General features: G+C 43.5%; 1 protein-coding gene across 1 annotated transcript; it reads right to left on the reverse strand.

The window, feature by feature from the left end:
• Window positions 1-215: 215 nt before the first annotated feature.
• Window positions 216-869, reverse strand: LOC136797424 (uncharacterized). The gene has a single exon (XM_067054000.1). It carries the CDS (start codon window positions 867-869, stop codon window positions 216-218), a length of 654 nt encoding a protein of 217 aa, XP_066910101.1.
• Window positions 870-1,130: the final 261 nt, after the last annotated feature.

Raw genomic sequence — 1,130 nt, forward strand, 5'->3', positions numbered from 1 at the left:
AATTTACATTTCACTTTTTATTTATACACCGTAACATGCGTGACACGGCGTGACATGGACTGATTTGGTGTGATTTCTCTAGGACCCAAACGTGAAATGTGCGTAACATGGATGTAAAGTGACCAAAACACTTGGACAACTCCTCTGTGAGTACTAGAAACAAGTAAAAGTCACTCTACTGTTTATATATCATAATATATTATATACCTTGAGAGTCAATATTTGGCCCTCTGTCCGTTCCTCCTTATAATGTCATCAAGTCTTTTCGGCATCGAATCGATTGTGCGTTTGATCAGATCTTTGGAAACGTTTAGTAGCGTTCTCTGGCAACGGGCCGAAAAGTCATCAAAGTTCTCAAAGGTAATGCGTTTCACGATGGCCTCTTCGCGCATTTGCTCTTTGACCGAATGAAAAGTGTTCTCAATGGGGTTTAAGTCAGGGCATCGGGCGGGTATTTTGAAAACTTTACAGTTAATGTCACTGATAGCTTGTTTGGCCTTCTTGCAATTTTGAACTGGACAACCGTCTATCAGGAACTTTCGGCTTTCGGGCGTCGCCAACTGCGGGAAGGCTTCTTTTAAAAAGGCAGAAAATCTGTCTCCGTTCAAACGATCATGATACTGTTCCGCCAGGACCATTCCTCCGACATGGGAAATAGCGCAAAAGAAGTGGGCGACTCGTCGCCTGCTGCCTTCATGGGTGCCCTTGGTAGTACGTTCAAAGTCTAGTCCATCATTTGGTCGCCTCCAGGCCATAGTGCGAGGGGCCTTGGCTTGATCAAAAGGGTTGTATTTGTGAGTAAAGCCAACTGCATCAAAATAAAAACAAATGTCGTGTCTCCAAAGATTTTCCAGCTGTTTGGCGGTCATGGTTCTTTTTAAGCGTTTTGCAAACTGTAAGCATCGTTTAAGATCAATGCCTTTTAATACACATTTCTTTTTGGAATGAGTATAGCTTTACGAAAAACTTTACGTACTGTCTCGTCAGAGACATGCTCAACCCCAGAAGCAAGTTTAACTCGTTTTATTGTAAAGTGTCCGTACTCACTGCGCAGCTGTTCAGCAACGCGTAAAGTTCTTCTCTCGTCACGTTCATGGAAGGCCCGAGGTCTACTCCTGTTAGTGTGACGT

The sequence above is a fragment of the Clytia hemisphaerica genome, unplaced genomic scaffold (genome assembly GCF_902728285.1).
Source record: "Clytia hemisphaerica strain Z4C2 unplaced genomic scaffold, Clytia hemisphaerica genome assembly, whole genome shotgun sequence".
NCBI classification, from domain to species: domain Eukaryota; kingdom Metazoa; phylum Cnidaria; class Hydrozoa; order Leptothecata; family Clytiidae; genus Clytia; species Clytia hemisphaerica.

Excerpts from the sequence above, each read along its gene's own strand:
- LOC136797424 (XM_067054000.1), bottom strand. The coding sequence starts at position 869 with ATGACCGCCAAACAGCTGGAAAATCTTTGGAGACACGACATTTGTTTT.